This window comes from Crocuta crocuta, unplaced genomic scaffold, assembly GCF_008692635.1.
Source record: "Crocuta crocuta isolate KB4526 unplaced genomic scaffold, BGI_CrCroc_1.0 scaffold237, whole genome shotgun sequence".
Lineage (NCBI taxonomy): Eukaryota > Metazoa > Chordata > Mammalia > Carnivora > Hyaenidae > Crocuta > Crocuta crocuta.
In genome coordinates, this window is record NW_027531914.1 from 2,148,666 (window position 1) to 2,168,625 (window position 19,960).

The window sequence follows — 19,960 nt, forward strand, 5'->3', positions numbered from 1 at the left end:
ATGCTTAGCCAGCTGAGCCACCCAGGGCCTCCTCTCCTTCTCTAGTTTTGAACAAAGATCCTAATCTTTGAACAACAACAACAACAAATTTAAAAGAAGGAAGGAAAGAACAAAGGAAGGAAAGAAAGAGAAAGGAAAGAAAAAGAAAATTATTTCTTCATAATATCCAGCTCTTAGGAATACTGAATACTGAATAGTGAAACTATAAAGCTTTGATAGCAATGGAGTAATAAAATTCCCTGTGGAAGAAATTCTCACTACCGGGGCTAACTGAGGTTTATCTACTTTCAAATTCAAATACCTACTGGAAGAGGCTGAGTAGGCAATGAAAATGAAGAAATAGGCTGCTGGGGTTAAGAAAAATTTTCCTAAGTACCTAGGTACAAAGTACAAGTCATGTTTCTTTTACCTCTTTTACCTTTATAGTCATGCCATACTGATGACAAAAGACCATGAGAGGGATGAAGATGGAGAGGTTCTGTCCTATAAGAAGCAAGGTTGGTGTTGCCTGATTTTAAGAGTCAAGAAATTCTGATTTTAGTGTGAATGTTTAATATGTGGATAATCAATTCAAATTTTCTAAAAAAAACATTGAATGGGTTCTTATAAAGTCCCTCCAGTTTCTGACTGCTGATTTGCATAAAATCAACAAATAAATGGTTTGGGAAAGGGGGAGCTTGGGCTTTCTGGTCAGAGATTTCCCTTCTCCCTGTGTACATACTTCTTGAAGCTACATTCTTGCCCTTTTGGGACATTCTGTTCAATTCAGCAAACGTGCATTGAGTACATCGCTATATCATAACAGTTTGCCATGACATGAAAAACTTTAACTACTAGTTGTCACTCCTACATTTGGAGACTAAATATGGTCAGTTCAGCTATCAGTTCCTATGATAGTGGTTCCCAATCAGCACTGTGGATTATAATCTGTGGGATCACATTCTAGATCCAAGAGTTAGTTTCTTAGCCCATACACAAAAGAAAAAGTTGAGGGGTGCCTGCGTGGCTCAGTCGGTTAAGTGTCCAGCTCTTGATTTCGGCTCAGGTCATGATCTCACAGTTTCTGAGATGGGGGCCCATGCCAGGCTCTGGGCTGAGAGGGCAGATCTTGCTTGGGATTTTCTCTCTCCCTCTCTTTCTTCGCCCCTCTCTTCTGCGTGTGCTCTCTCTCTATCAAAATAAATAAAGAAATAAAGAAGGAGAAGTTGAGTATGTCAAAATCATCCTTGAAGAGTTCCCTAGGAATGCTTCATCATGGAAACTGATAGACTACCTCTTTCCATGTCAGTTTTCCTTCCAATATTGAATAGATTCATTGTTCCTTGGGCTGAGCACAGATGAAATACTTGCTTGGCTTTTAGGGCTAAACAGTTTGAAAAATGTGCATTCTAGTTTTTAACACTAGAATCATACGCCGTAAGGTAAATGTTCACACTGTGAGAGACTCCCCCTCCCTTATCCAGGAACTGACACCTCAAAAAGGAAAAGATTTATGTTTCCCACCTCAAAATGCTATCTGAGTGGAATGGCCATTATTCCATTTTTGCTCTTTTCATTTTTTAGTCATATAATTTAATTCACATAAGTAAAAATGAGGCATGAGGTATTAGGCAACTCTACCATAAATAATGTACATTCACACGCTATTATTTTTTTGTTGGACAAATACTTTTGTATACTTCAGTAGTTTGCAAAGTATAGCCCAGAGACTCCTGCAGGTTCTTGAGAGACTATCAGGGGTACAGGAAGTCACAGCTATTTTTATAGTAATAGTATGGCATTATTTTTCCTTTTTCCCCTCATTTTCACATATGTGTGATTGATGGTATTTAAATTTTTTTTTTAATTTGAGTATAGTTGACTCACAATGTTACATTAGTTTCAGGTGTACGACATAGTGATTTGACAAATCTATACATTTTGTTGTGCTCAACACAAGTGTGACTATCTGTCACCACACAAGGCTATTACAATATCATTGACTATATTCCTATGCCATGCCTTTTAGTTTTCTGGAGTTGTTTTTCTAATCTGATTAGATATCAATGCGCCAATGTCTCTATTTTCAGTGATAAGGAGGACACTGGTATTCCACATCAAGAATTGGTAAGAGACATGCAAAATATGGCCATGGGATATTCCCAATAAATATTAATAAAAGGCAAGACTTTGGGTGACCATATATTCACTATTTTTGATCATTTTAGTTAAACTAAGGAATATAATAGTTTGGCTATTTGTTCCTAACTACACTCCAGTAGTAGGAAAAGAAAAGGGTGAGCTTAGGGTTTCAAATTCTTGGGTCGCACTCCAAACAGATGACCTTAAAGCTTTGTATGTGCCCTGAAAGGAACCCTAACCTTCTGCTCCATGGGCCAATATTTCTGAAAAGCAAACCTAGAGTCTTATCCTGTGAGTGACTGAATTGCAACACAAAAGCTATGACACTGATTGGGAACAAACAGGATTCTGGAAACTTACAAGAAGATATATGGGCAAATCTTGAGAAAGCTAGGAGACACTAAGCCCTTAAATCCTGCTGACTCATCTTTGCCAGAGGAAGCAGTTTTCTACCTCTGCCTGAAGAACTCAGCCTTCCTTTGGCCAAAGAACCTGCTTCCACCACTCTTGGTTTCTAGACCTGTAACTAAATTCAAGTCCTAGCAGGTGCTGAAAGGTGAAGTACAAAGTAGAAGCCATGAGGAAATGTGCTATACTCCAAAAGAATTGCATGAGTTTTAAGATGTAGACAGGCAGAAATCTGTGGACCATGTGTGGGATGCATATTAAGGGTATAAGAGTGTGATGGAAGGAACAGAAAGTTGGATCAGGAGAAATCTATTGAAATGAGCCCACTAAGCAGAAATTCCAGATTTGGTGTTTCAGCTCAGGGGGTCAGAAAGGACTCTAACCGTATAACTGGTAGCCTGAAACATGAATCCAAAGATGGTTTCCCTGAAAGAAGTTGAAAAGACAGAACTACTTTGGTGTACTATGAGGAAAGTATCCAAAGGCTTAGGGAGATTGGAATGTTAGAGTGGATTTATCATGTAAAGGCTGATCACTCATTAGGAAGATCCAAAGACATACCCCTCACTTCAACTGAGAGAAATAGATTTGTGAAAGGGATCCCCAGCATCCTCGAAGAGGTTGGTGGTTGCTTTCCTCTGTAGGTTAGAATTTACAGTGAGAGCTGGGGTCCTTAAATGTAATGGGGACCATGGGACACTAGGAAGACAGGGGCTGAGTGGCTGCACTTAATTGCCACAGATGGTGAGTATGATGACTAGAATGGACAGCAAAATCAGAGTAGTTATCAGAATAGTTTGACTCCAATAAACCTCTGGCATTGACTGGTTGACCAAATGAAACAAATGAGCTTTCTACTGGATTCTCACCTGTATTCTGTATAAGTGGAAAATATTCTAGGTTTAGTCAGTAGAAGTCTGCTTTGAATCATAGAACAGATAGTCTTAGTCCCTCAGTGAATTCCCAAACTTGAGCCAGTTTACAGACCCAGAATCACTTGAAAGAAGGGGAGGCTGAGTCCCCTTGAAGACTGACAAGTGTTAAACTGTTCATCTGTCTCCTGGAATTCCCCCAAAAGACCTATGGCCATTTATCAGGGTGACTGTTCATTGAAAAAAGGGAAATAATCAGACTTTCAGGGAATACTGGACGCTGTTTCTGAATTGACACTAACTCCTGGAGACTCAGCACATCAGTCACCCTGGTTTATCAGTGAAAATAGGAGTTTATGGAGGTCAGGTGAATGATGGAGTTTTAGCTCGGGTCTATCGAACAGTAAGCCCAACAAATCCTCAAATCCATCCCCAGTTCTGAAATGCATAACTGCAAGAGAATACTCGGCAATTGGCAGGATCCCCATGTTGGATCCCTAACCTATGGAGTGAGGGATTTGGATGATAGATCAGTGCAGGGGTGTGGTGGAAGTTAGAGGGAGATATTGGTAGGGGGCATGGGGAGGGGGAACTGTGATGTGATCAAAGACCCAGAGAAGAAGAAACCTGCAGAAGCCAGAGGAAGATGAGAAAGGTTTTGTTGGAACACACTGGGAGTTAGAGTTGCGGTGCTTCAAGAACTTGCCAAAGATATTTGGACTTTATGACCATTAGGGTCACACTGCTGGCATTGAACAACAGTGTGGCATACAGTAAAATTCTGTGCAGGTGGAGGGAGGAGTGGATAACAGTGGGCAGGGAGTAATACAGATGAATGAGAAAATCTCTGACAGGAAGCAATTTCCAGTGGGACAATAAAGCAAATACATGAATCAAGGCAGGAGATGATGAAGGCACAAGAAAGGTGTGAAATCTGAGAAAAGAGAGGCCTCATACTAAGACCAGGGACAAGAAATGCAAAACTTAATTATTTAATAAAATGGTTCAGCAATCTGCTTCATCCCCAGATTTCTCAGTTCTACCTTACCTCTTATATTAAATCAACATTCATCATTTGGCTTCAACTATGGTATCTTATTGGCTGTGGGCATCTATTCATGAGAGTATTGACATTTGCTCAAAGTCTTTTAGCCTAAATTCCTCTGTTCACATTACCCAGATGCTATCAAAGCAAGGGCTTAAGAAGATGCAAAATCACAAAAAGAGTTCTGAGATAAGGGCCAGCTCTTCAGAATCAATTCTTTTTTTTAATGTATATATATTTTAAAATTTTATTTGAGAGAGAGAGAGAGAGAACAAGGGAGAGGGGCAGAGGGAGAGAGAAAGCATCTTAAGCAGGCTCCAGGCTCCGTGCAGAGCCTGATGCAGGGCATGATCCCATGACCCTGAGATCATGACCAGAGGTGAAGTCAAGAGTTGGATGCTCAACCAACTGAGCCACACAGGTGCCCCCAAATCAATTCTTTTTGTGTTGGCTCCCAGAGATGTACTTGGACCCTTGCAAGCTTTTGTTATCTCTCAAATGTGAAACTCATCTATTGTCCATGTGCTAAGGGCTTGCTATTCAAGTGTGGTCCTAGACCGACAACATGAGCAGCACCTAGGAACACACTGAAATGCTGCATCTCAGGCCCAGTACCAACCCTATTGACGAAGAACCTGCATTTTAACAAGAGCCTCAGAGATTTCTACCCACATTAACGTGTGAGAAAATCTGAATTAGATGGTAATCCCTTTTCTTCATCCACCAGTATAATTTTGATTGGCCTCAAGTGTTAACAAGGAGTCAGGCATGGAATCGACAGTGATTTTTGTCAAAGAATCTAATATTTTAGAACTGGGAAGGGTCTTAGAAATTATGTAAAGGGAACCATGTGATTTACCATTCAAACCAGGATATTTTTGAGAGTGAAAGCAAGCATTATTAAAATATGTGCCAGGACAAAAGGTGAAAAACAGGATTGTCTTGAACAACCTCATTATTGAGCATTTTCCTGTCAGCTAAATTTTAAAAATACAACCTCAAATCCTAGTACCAACCTCTCCAAATAGGTGTCATTATCCCCAGTTTACAGAGGTGATACGTGTCATGAATTGAATTGTAGCCTCCCCAAAGACATACCCAAGTCCTAACCTGTGAATGTGACCTTATTTGGAAAAAAGGTCATTGCCGATTGAGTTTAATTACATGAAGTATCTTGGGATGAGATTACCCTGGATTAGGGTGGGGTCCTAAATCCAGGATGACAAATGTCTTTATCACAGAGAAGACAAGAGGAGATTTAGGAGAAGGCCATGTGTAGACTGAAGCTATGAGTATAGTCATGCTGCAGAAAGCCAGCAAATGCTGGGAGCCATCAGAGGCTACAAGAAGCGAGGAAAGATCATCCCTTAGAGCCAGTGCAAGGAGCTTGGCCCTGCAGACACCTTGACTTCAGACTTTTGGCCTCCAGGACTGAGAAAATACATTTTTATTGTTTTAAGTCACCAAGGCTGTGGTCATCTGTTAAGGCAGGCTCAGGAAACAATAGAGTAAATGAAGCAAGTCCTAACTGCATGAAAGGGAGGAGGGTCCTACTTAGGTTTAGTTTAAAGAGACTGTAGGGCTGCAGGAGACGGGAGAGGTGAGGTGGGTGAAAGCGAACATTGGAAACACCCACCCTCTCTTCCTTTCTCTCCCTCTCCTCATCAGTTGCAAAGGCCAGCCTATCTTGGCTCTTCTGTGTTTTAGGCAAGAAAACAATGGAGAGCTTTTGCACTTGCACTAACTTGCCTTCTGATCTCTGTGCAGAGCTTTGTTGTTAAAAAAAGTAGTTTCAGACTCACAATCATATTCGACCCTAAAAAGGGTCTATTTTACCGACGAGAAAGCAGCAGCACAGAAGGGCACTCAACCTAAGACTACAAATCCCATGTTATTATCATTCGACCATGCTGTTGGGGGACAGAAATTCCTCCACAATAGTGGGAGATAAAAAAAAAGACAAGAACAAAAAACCAAAACCAGTTCATGGAGTTTGGTCATGAGGAACAGAAGTCATTAGGGATTGAAGGTACTCAGCCACCTGTATGAGCTGGGTAGAAAAAGCCCTCAGTACACTGAGGTGCCTGCCCTGGGACATTGTTGGGTAAACTTTGGTATAAACATTCAGCATTCCTTAGTCACCTTCCTTGGAGGAAATAAAAGGAGAGTTAGGATTTTGCCTGAAGTGTTAAATGAGTTAATAGAATCTCTGAGGTTTTATGCTAAATATGTGTTTGTTTTCAGCAATCGTGTCTTCCTTGTTTTTGTAAACTGGCAGAACATACAGAGAAGCCAAGCCCCTAACATATCTTCATTCATAACTTGGTTCTTATGACCAAGTCATAATTTTCCTTTCTTAGCCGGGGAGGAGGTTGTGATACACAGCGGGCAGGAGGTGCAGAGGACAAACAGTAGAATTCTTTGCTGTCTCTCCTCCTTTCTGCGTCCCACTTCCTCCACACCCTACGCAGGGGCAGCTTTCTTCGTAGTTTGCTATTAACACTGCTTCAATTCAGTTTGCTTGCCCTCCCAGTTTTTCCAGCTTGAAATAACACCCGAAAGAGACGTGTCTGTAGGAGATCCTGGTCTCATTCGGTAATGATCTGGAAGCCCTCGCAGCCTGATTTTCTGCCTCCTACAATCTGGACATCCCGTCTTATGTTCATTCTTAAAAACAGATTCGGTCCCCAAGAGACATGAACTGCAGTGAAGCAAATAGCCACACAGGGTCTTGCCCTTCATTGTTCTATTGAGGGCTAGCAAGGCAGCAGTGCGGAGGGGAACTGAATGCCCAGGAGGCGCGCTTCAGCTTGGGGAAGGTTTGAGCCGGCCTGGCAATTTTTCTGCAGCTTCTATGCGATCAGGGTTTTGGGTGAACGGTTGGGCAAACTGGTTGGAATCTTCCCCCAGGAAGAGAGGGACCCACAGCCCAACGATTCCCGCGCCAGGGAGATGGCGGCTGAGTGGAGTAGGAGGCTCGTGGAGAGAGCTTTCCCCTCTCCCGGGGAGCAAGAGAGAGAGCCGCACAGTTGCTGGGGGCGCGAGGGTAGGGGGGCGTGGGAGACCTGGAAGCCGCGCGAACCACAGCTCAGCGGCGCTCTGTGCCTTTCCCTCTCCCTTTTACAATCACACAAACGTAATCTTCTCAAGCGTCCCGGATGCGTCAATAGTTCATTTTGGGGGTGAAGAAATGCTAACATTTTGCAGAAAACTCTGGTCCCTAAAGGACCTTGGCTGGCGCGCGCTGGGGGAGGCGGGGCGCGGGGAAGGAGGGAGGCTGCGGCGCTGGCGGTGNCAGAGGAAATTAGGCACAAGGGTGGGGCGCGTTCCCGGCTGCTCGGTCCTGCCCGCGCCGCCGTGTCACTTCGCTCACCCCCTCGTTCCTGTCCTCTGGCCGGCGCGACCAGGTCTGGCCCCGCCGCGGCGGCTTCGGCGCTGGCCCGGCCTCCAGCGGAGAAGGAGTTAACCGGCTGGGCCGGGAGGAGCCCGAAAGGGAAGGAAGGAAACTGCCGTCGTTCTGAAAGTTTTTTCCTTCCTTTTTTTTCTTTCCCTGCAGAGGTGAGTGCCGGGAGGCGGCGGCGCTGACTCTCCGGAGCCCGGCTCCGCGCCTCTGCTCCCGGAGCTGCTGCCCGACTGCCCGGGGACAGGGACAGCCGTCCCCCGCGGACTCCTCCGGAGAGGGTGCGCAGAGCCATGGAGGGCGCAGAGCTGGCCGGGAAGATCCTCTCCACCTGGCTGACGCTGGTGATTGGCCTCATTCTCCTGCCTTCGGCCTTCGGGGTGTCTCTGGGCATCTCCGAGATGTACATGAAGATCTTGGTGAAAACTTTAGAGGTGAGTGTCAGGGGGCCGGCGCGGCGCCCGGGTACCGTTGAGGGCTTTGGGGAGAGAGAACCCCGGGGGGTGGTGGGCGCGAGTAGAGCTGTTGAGAGCCGAATTGATGCGAGGGGACCGGTTCCGAAGGTCAGCGGTCCCGAGGGCTGTGCGTTTCAGTTTATCCCCGGCAGGTGCGCCCGGACGGCGTCCCGGCTACTCTTTCCTAGTGGAGGGATCCGGGCTCAGACCACGGGACCGCCGTGTTGTTCCCCTAGATGAATGCAGAGCCATCCACCGCTCTCGTTATTATTATTATTACTGATTAGAATAAGAATGCAGCCGTGTTTTATATCGTCGATTCCTTTATATCCATGATGTAGTACCCTTGTCCCTTCACTCGACTTAGTTTTTACAGCCCCAGGTTTCAGAGGTCCTTTCGTGTTCCAAGGCATGCTGTCCAGAAAGGCATCATGTTCTAGTTTATGCTCAAGATAAGAAACGAATTGCGGGGCGGCAGTGAGAAATCTGATTATATTTTAATGGAGTCATGGAAATTTTATCTAACCAAGAGCACTTGAAATGGCATTGTAAGTGTATGTTCTTTGATCTCTGTTCTCTGTACATTTCTGTTTCCAAATTCGAAGGAAGCTGTTAAGTTAGATGGACATGAGTGGGTGGGGAACAGCAGCCCACCCCTACACAAAGCTTAATTCAATTACACTCGGCTTTTGCGCTTGCTCTTTCATCAGATGCTCCCCAAAGCCTAGGAAGGGCCAGTGTTATCCCCCTTTTACAGGCAAGGAAACTGAGAATCAGAGAAGCTCAATGGTTTGCTTGAATTCAGTGGAGACAGGAGTCTTAACTGAGGAGAGGGCCTGTGGTCTAGTGGTTTAGAAGAACAGACTCTGGATACAGATTTGCTTCCAAAATCCCAGCTCTACTCAATATGTGACCTCAGGGAAGTCACCTACTTCTTGTGCTTTCTTTTCCTCATCTGTAAAATAGGAATAACAATATAACACCTATTTGCATACGGTGGTTTAACTGATGTAACACGTCAAGCATTTTAGAAGGATGCCTGTAGGTGTTAGGTGCTATATCAGTGTTTGCTGCTATTAAAAGAATATGTTTATTATTTAGACTCCAGCATCCTGGCTTCTCTAACTTCTCTGGCACCTTCTAATATGGGTTCTCATTTTTCTGCACCTCTTTTCCATCTACCCCAGAACTTGGCTTTATTTGCTCTCTCTCTCAGTGAGTGGGGTGGCTCCCAGATACACGTCTGTAACCTGCTAATCTCCCACCTGGAGATTACCTGCTAATCTCTTACCTGCTAAACTCCTGCGACTCTCTTCTACCTGCTAATCTGTTTTGCCCCAGATTTTCATTGCACTTTCTTTCTGTGGTTATTTTTCTGTCCAGTCTGAAATTATATTTGATTCTTTATCAAACTCTGCCCTCCTGTTTTAAAAGTTCTGTCATTTCTGCTTGGGAGATATTGCAGTCTGGAACCCTTCATATTGACTTCACACTCTGAACTTGGTCACCCTGTGCTGGGAATTTCTTAGGTGGCCTCTTACTGCTAGATCTTCTTCAAGTCCTTCCCCCATAGCAGATGATCCTCTTTGGCTGGTGTTCAGAACTCTTTCTCAGAACTCTGAAATGATTGAATTGTTCTCCCATACAGCATTGTCTTTTGGAGTTTATACCCCAAGTGAGATTGGAGTGAAGGTAAATTGCACACACTGGCTTTCAGCAGCTGACTCCTGTCTGTCTTGCTTTAATAATTCAATGTACAACTAAAGAGATGTCAGGGAGAGAGACCAGCCAGTTGCTGTCAAGCTGGCAAATAACTCCTGTACCTGGAAAGGATATATCCGGCTTAGAGTCTGACCATCAATTAGGTAGGGCCTCAAGTTTTAATTTTTGTCTATCTAGAGTTGAAGAGGATTTTCAGAGATGCACTGCTTGATTAGTGAGAGATAGACCACTTAGCTTGGAAACCAGGTAGATGGCAGCATAAGGAACTACCTTCTTTGCTGAGAGTAAGCCGTTGGGTCAGAGTGATGCTTGGCATATACGTGATTGGAATGGATTCATTTTGTGGGCCAGCTCTGACAGTAGTTGCCTGGAGTTTGGGAGCCGCTGGGCTCATCAGGAAAGAGGTGTGATCTCATAGTGATGTCTGCTTTAGGCACAGGAGAGAGAAATGGTGACCCAGAGTTTCTCATCCTTCAGCCAGAACAGCCTTGGATGTTTCAAAGACATTTCTGTTGGGCGGCAGGTACTATAGCGGATTGCTTTCCTGACAATGGGGATAATTCCCTTAAAATTTGTGCTGTTTGCTTAGTATTAGGACATCTTTAGTTTTGGACAAATACCCTGTCTTTTTGTAGATTCTATGCAAAACCCAACTCTTCAGTTACTCATTATTCCTTAGCACTTAGATTTCAATGGATTTGGTTGGGTCTTTCTCTAAACCAGTGATTTTCAAAGGGTATATAATCATTTCTAAGGATATGGGTGGCATTATTACAACTTTATATTGGGAAAATTGTTTTAGGAATTCAAACCATGAAAAGTAAAACTTTTGGGTGGGGATGCATAGAGGGTTGTCCATCTGGATAGTGGGCTGATGTTTCAGAATCTCTGGGAGGGTGTGTATGTGAAGTTTTCATGCTTACTAAATAGGACATGGATTTAAAGTTTAAAACTGCTGTTTTCAACCACAGAAGCTGATGGGGGTAAGGGTGGTGAGGATTGCTATTTGTTTGCCTAAGGCTCATGATTAGAAGGAAATAAAGACTGGGAAGAGAATATAGGATTGGTGGAGAAGAAGGTAGGGCAATGGTATGTAAATTATCTAATCTAAACCGATAATATAGGCAATGGACAGATAATGAACGTCAACGGGGCTAATTTTCCCCTCAGCTTTTGAGAAGTAAGCTGGAAGGATAAAACAGATTCCTCCAAATTTCTGGCCTTGTGACCTTGGGCAGGTCACTTAACATCTCACCCTTAGTTTCTACAGGGGTGTATAGGAGAATGCCTCTAAAAGTTACTATACTGTGCGCATGAAATGCAGAGAGGTCAGGGAAAGCACAGATACACAGTAGGTCTCAAATCTTAGTGGAGTTTGAATTGAAACGCTCTTCGGTCATGTTTTTGTGTTTTGTTTGTCTTTGATCCTATGTGGCTGAGATATAACCCACTTTCAGATCTTTAATAAGTTAGCATACGTACTCAGAGCAGACTATTCTTGCCTTTTATTTTATTTTATTAAAAAATATTATTTTTTTAAGTAGGCTTTCTGCCTGCTCAACCTGGAGATTGAGAGTCACATGCTCTATACACTAAGCTAGCCAGTCACCCTACCTTTTGTTTTATTATTTATTTATTTATGTATTTATTTATATTTTTTACTAAAGTTTTTTTCATGTTTATTTATTTTTGAGAGAGAGAGAGACAGACAGACAGACTGTGGGCGAGAGAGGAGCACAGAGAGAGGGAGACACACAATCTGAAGCAGGTTCAAGGCTCTGAGCTGTCAGCACAGAGTCTGACACGGGGCTTGAACTCACAAACTGTTGAGTCATGACTTGAGGGGAAGTCAGATGTTTAACCGACAGAGCCACCCAGGTGCCCCACACTACCTTTTGTTTTAATTATTATTCTTCCCCTTTATACTTTGCTCCATTCACCAATTAGCTTTTCAGCTTTCAAAAGACATGCCAATAAATGTCATGTCAGATGGTTGTAACACCTCTGTTAATATAATATTCAGGTATTATTCCTGGTGTTGGAAACACAATAAATATGCTAGAAGGCCATGGCTGTTTATGACAGAAAGTAATAGTAAAGAAAAGCTACCAAGGCAATGTGCTTAAATGCACAACTCTCTGACATAGTCTATATATTCTCCCACTGATAGATTGGGGAATGGAGATTCAGAGAGTTAATTTTTCCAGATAGTGGCAGACAGCTGTTCGTAGTAGAATTGGGATTTTAATTTGAATCTAGAGCCTGAGTTCTTGCTTCCCTAAGATGACAGATTTGTCAAGAAACTGTTTTATTATGCTACAGATGGTGGCCTGTTATTTGCATAAACCTAATATTTTGAATTTGTATATAATTGTATATATTTTCATCCTCTCCTTTTCTCTTTTTAGTTAATTTGTAAATGTCTTTTTAGTGTAAAAGCTGAAAGTTGTATTCGTCTAGGTGACAATATCATTTTAGCAAGCTTTTGATCTACACTTTAAAACTCAGACTTAACCTGGGTGGGGCTCCTTGGGTGGCTCAGTTGGTTAAGCCTCTGACTTCGGCTCAGGTCATGATCTCATAGTTCATGAGTTCAAACTCCACGTGAGGAGTTCAATCCCTACCTCAGGCTCTGCTGACAGCTCAGAGCCTGGCGCCTGCTTCAGATTCTGTGTCTCCCTCTCTCTTCTGCCCCTCCCCTGCTCATGCTCTGTCTCTCCCTGTCTCTCAAAAATAAATCAACATTAAAAAAAACAAACAAAACCTCAGACTTAGCCCTGTTTTTCTATCTTTGGTGAATTAGAGACAGCTACTTTTTGCTCTGCAAGAGGATTTTTGAAATTAGGTAGAGTGAGAACCTGATTGGAAGGGAATGTCTTTCAATTTTTCTTCGTAGGGGGAAGTGAGGTGGTAGTGGCAATGAGGATTAGGATTAGTAGGATAGGATTACTATCATTCTTCAGGATCGTCCTGTGGGCAGGAGGCAGCTGTGTTCTGTGGTAACCACTATAAGAGGTTTGGAGCCTCTGAAGAGATATTCCACCCTCTGTCTGTGGGCTTATGTGATCAGTTGGCATGATGGAAGTGGACTAGCTATTTTTTGGGAAATGCACTGGTGGTCTTCAAAAAAGTCATCATTTTGGAAGCTAAATACATTGTGGGGTGTGAGGAGGGAGAAGGAAGCCAGTGTTTTCTACTTTGCGGCCTACTGTGTGGTGGTCATTGGAAAGATCATCTTCTTTACTGTTTTATCTTGGTATTGTCCCTGGTTTAGGGATGATGAAACTGAGGTCCCAAGAGGTGACAATCTTTCATCTGAGCTGAGTACATCCAGGAAGTGCACAGCTGTGATTCATATGCATATGTGTCTGGCTGCAAAGCTTTGGCGCTTTTCACTTTTGCTGGAGAGTAAGCCCACAGAAGAAAATGGTTGTCTAGAACCAATTTCCTTTGGCATTAAATGACTTCTCCTACCACCTGAAAATTTTGTAGGCTACACAATTTCAGGAGAGGTGATGTATTCTGATACTTGTGACAGAACATGGAACTGTTGAAGCACATCATGGTGTATGAACACACCCCTGAATTCGTTCGCTCAGGTGGCCGTAACAAAGTACCACAGACTGGGGGGCCTGAACAACAGAGATTTATTTTCTCACAGCTCTGGAGGCCTGAAGTTCAAAATGAAGGTGTTGTGGCCAGGTTTGGTTTCTTCTGAGGCCGCCCTCTCTCCTTGGCTTGCAGAGGGCTGCCATACGGTGTGCTCACAGGGCCTTTCCTCTCTGTGTGCAAATCCCTGGTGTCCCTGTGTGTTCAAATTTTGTCTTCTTATGAGGACACCAGTCATATTGGAGTACGGGCCACCCTAAAGGCCTCATTTTTTAACTTTGTCACCTTTTGAAAAAGGCCCTGTCTCCAAATACAGTCATATTTTGAGGTATTGGGGAGTTAGGGCTTCAACATATGAATTTTGGGGGAGACACAAAATCAGCCTATAACAGCCTCAAAATACCCATATTTTCCATAAAATGAGCATGGAATAATTGTCCTAACCTAAGGTAATTATCATTTATATAAAATATACAAACATATTATTGCCACTCATAAGTGATAACAGGTGCTAAAGCTTTTAAGTGGAAAAACTATGGAAATAAACCTTTCCTTCTATTGAGAAGACATGGGAGGTATGTCTAGAGTTTGAGAGCTCCTACGCCACATCTGTAAGGAAGGGGAAAGGCTGCAATCAGATTAAGATTGAGTCTGATTATCATTTGTGGCTTGCCACTTGAAGCCCAGAAGATTAAGTCTCTATTTATAGGCTGTTCTCGAAGCACAAATAGCATGTTCGTACTTGGCTCTTTGGATGTTGTGCAGGGGTCCTGACGCAGTCAGATGGCTCTCTACTCCCTGACCTTCAGGTGCACGTTTTAGGTTGTTTAGTCTCTATCTGTCATCATATTTCTTTGAATTTTTAAAAATTTGTTTAATTCCTTGTGAGCTTAGCAATACCTGTTTTTTGCCACTAGGTTTTTGATCAATTCTTTTTGCTCCTTCAAGGGCACTTAAGTCCTAATTATAATGATCACAATGCCCTTTGCCTCTAATTTCACCCTTCTTCCTCCCACTCCCCAGTCAGCTTAGACAATGTTAGCTTCTGGAATTGTAATCATCATTGTAATCATTTAAATAATATTTTAATTGTTCCCTTTCTAAAGTGGGAAAATAGCCATAGGGATTTTTCAGGTTGCTGTCAATAGGTTAGTTCGCTTGTGGTTTTTGAACTATGATGTTAACGGTAGTTAATTTGGAAATGCATGAAAAAAGCATAAAGAAGAAAATAACAGATCACATCTTGGTATATTTCTTTACACCCCTATGTACATTCAAAACAAAATGAGAATTGGGACACCTGATTGGCTCAGTTGGTTGTGTCCAATTTCGGTTCAGGTCATGATCTCACGGCTCGTGGGCTTGAACCCCACGTTGGGCTCTGTGCTGACAGCTCAGAGCTTGGAGCCTGCTTTGGATTCTGTGTCTTTGTCTCTCTCTGCCCCTTCCCAGCTCATACTGTCTCTCTCTCTCTTTCTCTCTCTCAAAAATAAACAAACATTAAAAAGATTTTAAACAACAGGAATTGATTTTTCCCATTCTTAAATTCTCACAGACCCGTGGTTCCTCATATTATAACACGTTCTGTATGCATCTTAATTGAGGCAGGTGACAGGTTGGCAGATGGTTTCTTTTGTTAGTGATTTCACCAATTCCTTTCCAACTCCCCAAGTCTTTGTTTTGTTTGTTTGTTTGTTTGTTTTTTAAGTATTATTTAGAGAGAGAGGCAGAAAGTGTGCAAGCAGAGGAGGGGCAGAGAGAGACAAGGAGAGAGAGAGAATCCCAAGCAGGCTCCATGCTGTCAGCTCAGAGCCTGAGGCCAGGCTCAGATCCACATATTGTGAGATCATGACCTGAGCTGAAACCCAGAGCCACTCAGGCACCCCATCCAGCTCCCCAAGTCTTATACTGCCTCCTTCTGCAAGCCTATTTCTGATATAGGCAGTTAGGTCTCTGAATATGTCTCTCCCCTAAATGCCTAAGTTGTTATGAAAATATAATTATTTTGGGGACCCCATGTTTCAGTTAATCCTCATAGCAACCATGTGGGATAGGAATTATTATCCTCAGTTTATAGTTGAGGAAACGGAGGCCTAGAGTAACTTTGAACTCAGCCTTGCTGCCATAACCTGAGCTCTTGCCTGACATGCCTCATGACCTTTTCAGGGAGTTTTTTTGGGTGCCAGATGTGTGTGAGGGGTTTAAATAGGGTAAATAGGGTATGATCAGTAACTAACATGAAAGAGTACATACTTGAGACTTTGAATACTGCTACTTCTGAGATTTACTGGGCTAATCTCTTTAATTCAGATAGTTCCGGGATGTCACCTTTCATTTCACTTCTCTATAAATATGGTTTGAGTATTTTACATTATGTCTATGCAACAGTTTAAAATAACAACACACTACTTGTTTTTGAACAGTGGGCCACAATACGAATTGAAAAAGGAGTCTCAAAGGAGTCGGTTCTTAAAAACTCAGCTTCTGTTGGTAAGTCTTCTTGTTCAGTTATGATGGTTAATGTATCCAAACTGTATAAATATATATCTACGGAATTTGAACTTGAAATATGCAGAGAGCAGTGCATTCTATAGGCCTTGGCTCATTCGTCGTTTTGTTCTTTATGCAAAATAGCAGCTGCCTGAGTTTTGAATGAGTTTTCACTGTAAAGGTGGTAATAATGTGTTAGTTCATCTATGTGTACTTACAGGGCACTTCTGAAGGCATACAGTTGAAGATGTCTGCCTGTAGTTTTAAAGATGCAGTCAGTGGTTTAAAAAAATAATGCTAATTGGACTACTTTGGAGTTAATCTTATTTTTGAGGTTTTATTAGTACTTTAGTCTAACTTGCGGTTCTCAAAAATGTTCCTCAAAATACCCTTTCCTGCTAAAGACTGATTGATAATACATGAAATAAAAAATAACTCCCCATGAGATAAGCTTGGGACTCACCACGTTCTACACCTCATTTTTGGAAAGTAATATTCTATAGTAACAAAGGCTCAGAAAAGTCCTATAGTAAAGGAACCTGTTTAATTTTTATTAGAAGTGAGTTGACAAGTCAACTGAGCCCACTAGTGCCTGCGTATCCACTAGTGCTTTGCTTTTGTTCCAGTAAAGCCTTTCACTTTTGGGGTAAGAATTTTAAGAACTGTTTAAGACACAGGGTTCATAAGGAGAGTAGAATTCTATGGAAAGGATGGCTACGAAATTAGGAATAAATAAATCACTTGATTTAATTAAAAGACTCAGTCTTTGTTTTTCAAAAATAATGTGCAGACAATTTCGTGCCCATCTAATTTAGGATAAAAGATGATCAAAATGGCAAGCATTCAGAGTAGCTGGCCTGCCTTTTAGCCACGAAATTAGGAGTGACTATTGCATTTATGAGCATTTGCTATCTGTAAGGTTGGTGGGGAATCCAAAGATGATGAAGATATGGTTCCTTTGGGGAGATAGGTATCCGACCACTCACTGTGATAAATGGTAAAGTAGGTGCATAAGCAAAGGACAATGTGGGATCTCATTTAGGCTCTGATATATCCTGCTCTCATCTCTGTTAATCCAACAAATGTGCATGGAATGCACCTCCACTCCCATCCTGATTTGCATCCTGCTTGGGTAGCCCAAGCACCCAACACCTTGGGTTACAAGGTGTGTGCCTTGTTGATACATCCTGGTGTTTGGAGTCAGCAGAGAGGTAATATCCAAATCCTAGACAGGCTGGCCATGGGTGATGAAACACTGAGCACTTGTGTGCCTGGCTGGTGCAATCTTCTGCCTTCGGAGCATTGTGTCTCTGTACTGCAGCCAACAGTAGCCCAAGTCAGTGTTGAGTCAGTCAAAGTTGAGGCAAGGGTCACAGGCAGGCCAAGGGCTTCAAGAGGGCGGGTGTCATGTCTGAATGATAGAGTGCTGATAATAGGTTTATGAAACTGAGAAGGAGAGCACTGCTAAATAGGGAAAATAGTTATGTTTATTTTCGCCCAAAATTTACTCTGCTGCTCTTTGGCTTGATGGAGCACATTAAAAAAAAAATTATTTATTTTTGAGAGTGGGTGGGGGGAAAGGAGCAGAGAGAGAGAGGGAAACAGAATCTGAAGCAGGATCTGTGCTGTCTGCACAGAGCCGGATGCAGGGTTCGGATTCACGAACCATGAGCTCATGACCTGAGCCAGAGTCGAGGCTTAACCCACTGAGATGCCCAGGTGCCCTGAGACACACATCTTTGGAAAGGCTTTTTAGGTCTCTCTTTCTAGTTAAGCCCCTTTTTCATTGTATTTGTCCTGTGCGTTTATTAATAAGACCACTGAAAGCTGAACCTAGAGAAATATTACCTTTGTGATTAAATAATCCTCTTCTATCTTTAGCCATATTCTTCTGTTAAAAATCTTCTCATTAAAAAAAGCTCATTTATTGATGGAGCTTCAGATATGATCATGAGCAAGACCTCTTTAAGAAGCTCTGTTATTACATCTTTTTCTTCTAGTTTTAAGGATTTTTCCTCATTGTTAATACAATCATGAAGATAAAGATTTCTCCCTCTCTTCAAGTAACTGTGTTATCTTGAGCATTCTGCCTCAGTGGAAAATGTAGAATTCTCCTCTACCCTCGTTTTGGTTTCCCGAGGGCTAATGTGCTGGGGAGGCTAAAGCAAGAGATGAGAAGACTATTGGCTCCTTTACTCTCTGCGTCAGCTGTGCTCTATCCCTCCAGCCATAGGCCAAATGCATCTCCTCCGATGCATTGCTTTGTTGTAAATAGTGCAAGGGACCATTGACTATTAATAAGAGCCGTCAACCTTGGGCACCTGGGTGGCTCAGTTGTTAAGCATCTGACTTTGGCTCAGGTCATGCTCTCATGGTTTGTGAGTTTGAGTCCCACATTGGTTGAGCTCGAGCCCCTCTTGGGGTGAGCATGAGCCTCATTTCTGGTGAGCTCAAGCCCTGCCTCTCTCTCTCTCTACCCCAGGTGGGATTCTTTTTTTTTTTTTTTTTTTTTTTTTTTGATTTATTTTGAGGGAGAGACAGAGCATGAACACGGGAGGATCAGAGAGAGAGGGAGACACCGAATCTGAAGCAGGCTCCGGGCTCCGAGCTGTGAGCACAGAGCCTGATGAGGGACTTGAACTCATGAACTGTGAGATCATGACCCAAGCTGAAGTCAGACGCTTAACTGACGGAGCCACCCAGGTGCCTCCAGGTGGGATTCTTTCTCTGCTCCCCTCCCATTTGTGTCCCCCCCCCAAACAAAACAAAAAGCCATGAAAAAAGACACCCAAAATAAAACAATGAAAGTGTAGTTTTATGCCATATTTATAAGAAAAATAAAAGAGCCACCAACCTCACCCTTGGGGGCCTAACTGATTTGGAAGACTTCTTATGCAATAGACTTCAAATAGTTAGTAACTAAGATTGCACTTGTGATCTATGTAATCCATTATGCCATTTTCATGACTCAAGATTAATTCCACTTATACATTGCATTATACCACTAGGACATTTTGAATCATTACCAACCATAAGTCAACAGGCAGGAAGAAAGGCCTGAATTTGCCCCTGCCCTGGAGTGTCACAAACAAAACAAATGAGTAGAGGCTGTGGCTCAGTCATTTTGGCAGCGTTCTTTAGAATGTGGTGTTGGCCCCACAGCGTCATCTGCGTGCTAGATGCAGGCCACCTCCTCAGTCCTCTCCTTTGCCTCACTCCAGCAGCCACCACACACGGGGACTTGTGGTCACGTGGTCTGTTGCTAATGAAGCCCCTGTGCTGAGTTTCTCTTCTGCCCTGCGCGTCTTCCCCCCAGGGCCCATCTCTTCCTCCACCCAAACACACACAAAGGACAAAATGCTCTGGTGAGACTTCTCCGGTTGTACGTACTCGGAGAGAATTGAGGCTGCTTAACATCTCTCTCTGTGGGGCGCCTGGGTGGCTCATTCGGTTAAGCGTCCAACTTCCGCTCAGGTCATGATCTCCCCGTTCAAGGGTTCTAGCCCCGCGTCGGGCTCTGTGCTGACAGCCAACTCAGAGCCTGGAGCCTGTTTCAGATTCTGTATCTCCCTCTCCCTCTGACCCTCCCCTGCTCATGCTGTCTCTCTCTCTCTCTCCCTCTCTCTCCCTCTCTCTCAGAAATAAATAAAACATTAAGACATTAAAAAACCCTTCTCCCTCTGATTTTACTCTTGGAATTCTTTCTGTGAGGCTTGATCTGGTACAATATAGGTTACATCAGTATTAAATCTCTTGAATTTTTAGAAAATGTGGGGTAATATTTTGTGACAGAAATTTGAGTATCATTTTCTATACTCATTTTTGCTTTGGGCAGGCC

At 43.0% G+C, this 19,960-nt stretch overlaps 1 protein-coding gene across 4 annotated transcripts in view; it reads left to right on the forward strand.

Annotated features, from left to right (window-relative positions):
- The first annotated feature begins 7,795 nt into the window (after positions 1-7,795).
- Positions 7,796-19,960, forward strand: part of GPAT3 (glycerol-3-phosphate acyltransferase 3) — a 57,222-nt gene continuing 45,057 nt past the window's right edge. For 2 of the 4 annotated variants that reach the window (XM_077774786.1, XM_077774788.1), the window contains exons 1-3: positions 7,796-7,853; positions 8,003-8,280; positions 16,056-16,122. In XM_077774786.1, coding sequence (XP_077630912.1) covers positions 8,140-8,280; positions 16,056-16,122 — 208 coding nt within the window. In that variant the 5' untranslated portion in view covers positions 7,796-7,853; positions 8,003-8,139. Of the gene's footprint in view, positions 7,854-7,925; positions 8,281-16,055; positions 16,123-19,960 lie in introns of those variants that run through there. The other 2 variants (XM_077774787.1, XM_077774790.1) reach the window with 2 other exon arrangements.